Genomic DNA, 2,500 nt, shown 5'->3' with positions numbered 1-2,500 from the left:
GTATGTGGGCACACTGTCACGCAGTCCCAGCCCTGATTACATTCAGTTTCCTGCAAGGAAGAGGTCTGGGAATTGTTACGTGACAGAGGCAGTGGTGGAGTGAAGTGTGTGTGAGTGAGTCTGTGTGTGTGTGTGTGTGTATGTGTGTGTGTGTGTGTGTGTATGAGTCTATGTGTGTGTGTGTGTGTGTGTGTTTAGGCAAGTGAGGCGAGAGAACACTGGCTCTCTATCTCCATATGCTACTGGAAACATTTGCCGCCTCTGGACTCACAGTGCATGACCTTATGCATTTTAATAGGCGCACACACACACACACACACACACACACACACACACACACACACACACACACACACACAACATGTATGTGTAAGTTCTGGGGTGCGTGTGTGTGGGTGTGTGTAAGAGCCTGTGTTTTGGTGTGTGTGTGTGTGTGTGTGTGTGTGTGTGTGTGTGTGTTGTGTGTGCGTAAGAGCCTGTGTTTTGGTGTGTGCTTGTCTGTGTGTGTGTGTGTGAGAGCCTATGCTTCTGTGTGTGCGCATAATGTCAGAAATTGCTGGGCAGGTGTAGACTTGTGCTGGCTTTGCAAATATTTTTATATCCAGTGCTCCACAGGGGAGATAAGGTGTTAGAGACAAACACACACACGAACACGGGGGAAGGGCATGTGTGTGTGTTTGTGTGTGTGGGCACAATGTGGAAGGTGAGATATGATCAAACAGATTGTCTTGAAATCATCAGTTAGAGAGGTGTGTGAGTTTATAAGTGAGTGAGAATGTAAGGGTGTGTGTGTGTGTGTGTGTGGGGGGGGGGTATATTTGTATATTTCATTGTACTCTCATTCAGCAGTGTTACTTCCAGGTGTTTAGATGGTATTTTACTATTTTGTAGGAGAAGAGTGCAGCAAGTCTAACGCACCTCTAGTGGAAGTAGAAAAAGGTTAAGGCGTTGTGTTGACGTCACAGTTTGCACGCGCAACGACCAATACGTCAAACACACCAGCACATTAACAGCAAACCTCTGTGTGTGTATTTGTGTCAAGTCCTTTTTCTGCAGGGAATCTGCTATAATGCCATTAAGAAGACCCCTCATTATGCCGCCTTCGTTTACACTGAACCAAAACAGACGACATCATGCAGCTCCAGCGTGTGCTTTTAGATAGCATGCAGGCATCCCAGAAGCGTTGTGTTTAATATCACGTCTCGCTTTACCTATAATGTCGCGTAATGAAATCCAAGTTGTCTAGAATGCGCCATAACATATGCTTCGGAAATAAACTAACTTACCTGTTACCTTCAAAAACATCAAATGAATGACAGGTGAAATTGGTGTCAGCTGGCTCTTGCAAGCCGGGCGCCTTTATAGCAATGTTCAGACTCAAGCAAAGTTGTCGTTCATCATGCACACTGTGTTAATCCTCTTCGTGTCAGGTTTGTGTGTTCTGACAACACAGCAATCCTGCTTTATTTTGGTTAATGTTAAGGTCACACCCTTTTACACAAAGACGTGGTTCTGGCTCTGTGACTACCTCTGCTGCCGGCTCAGAGGCGGAACAACCCATTCCATCTCCGTACCTTTCATACAGAGCGGCAAAGCGGAATGAAGGTGCAACAGTCCCACCGTGAATACGCTGTACACAAAGCCTCAGACTAACAGCAAATCCCTGTGTGTGTGTGTGTGTGTGTGTGTGTGTGTGTTATAGGCGCCGGTAAAGACATGGGTAAGATGCTGGGAGGAGACGGAGGAGAGGAGAAGGACCCTGAGAAGGAGGCGGAGAAGGTGAAGAAGGAGGAGGAACGGCAGGAGGCCCTGAGGCAGCAGGAGGAGGAGCGCAAAGCCAAATACGCCAAGATGGAGGCAGAGAGGGAGAACGTCCGACAGGGCATCAGAGACAAGGTACACACACACACATACACATTCATACAGTCACAGTTGTGTATGTGTGTGTGTGTGTGTGTGTGTGTGTGTGTGTGTGTGTGTGTGTGTGTGTGTGTGTGTGTGTATGTGTGTGTGTGTGTGTGTGTTGCTGTCTTTCTCCTTACATTCGACAACGACAACAACCGTATATTCTATACAAAAATGGAGTTTGGTCTGCCGTCTTTGTTTATTGTATGCAGACACACTAGTGCACAAGTATATATGCTCACAATGGCGTAGGCCACAGTGTCGGGTCTGTGTAGAGCCTATGTACAACTATAAATCAGTCTTGATCTTGAGTCTAGTTATTTAAGCAATAAGGTTCGAGAGGCAGTACGGTATCGTCAATAATAATTTAATTTTACTTAATATTTATAAAGTCGCTGGCAACCTCCGCTGTGCGTCGGGCCTAACAACACCCTCGAACAAGTACATTATTGACGATACCGTACTGCCTCGAGTACCTTATTGCTTTTATAACACGGTTGCCAGCGACTTAATAAATATTAAGTACAATTTAATTATAAACAGTAAGCTGCCTTTCAGCACAAAAAAGTTCTAGTCACCAAACATTGTGTATCGC

At 45.8% G+C, this 2,500-nt stretch overlaps 1 protein-coding gene across 1 annotated transcript in view; it reads left to right on the top strand.

Moving 5' to 3' along the window:
* cplx1 (complexin 1) overlaps nucleotides 1–2,500 on the top strand; it is a gene marked incomplete at both ends in the record, with an annotated part of 37,084 nt that overhangs the window by 24,971 nt on the left and 9,613 nt on the right. Inside the window, one exon of the mRNA XM_080843016.1 lies at nucleotides 1,703–1,896. Coding sequence (XP_080699142.1) covers nucleotides 1,703–1,896 — 194 coding nt within the window. The remainder of the gene's footprint in view (nucleotides 1–1,702; nucleotides 1,897–2,500) is intronic.

The sequence above is a fragment of the Sprattus sprattus genome, assembly GCF_963457725.1.
Source record: "Sprattus sprattus genome assembly, chromosome: 8".
NCBI classification, from domain to species: Eukaryota; Metazoa; Chordata; class Actinopteri; order Clupeiformes; family Clupeidae; genus Sprattus; species Sprattus sprattus.
This window is presented reverse-complemented; position numbering and strand designations above follow the sequence as displayed.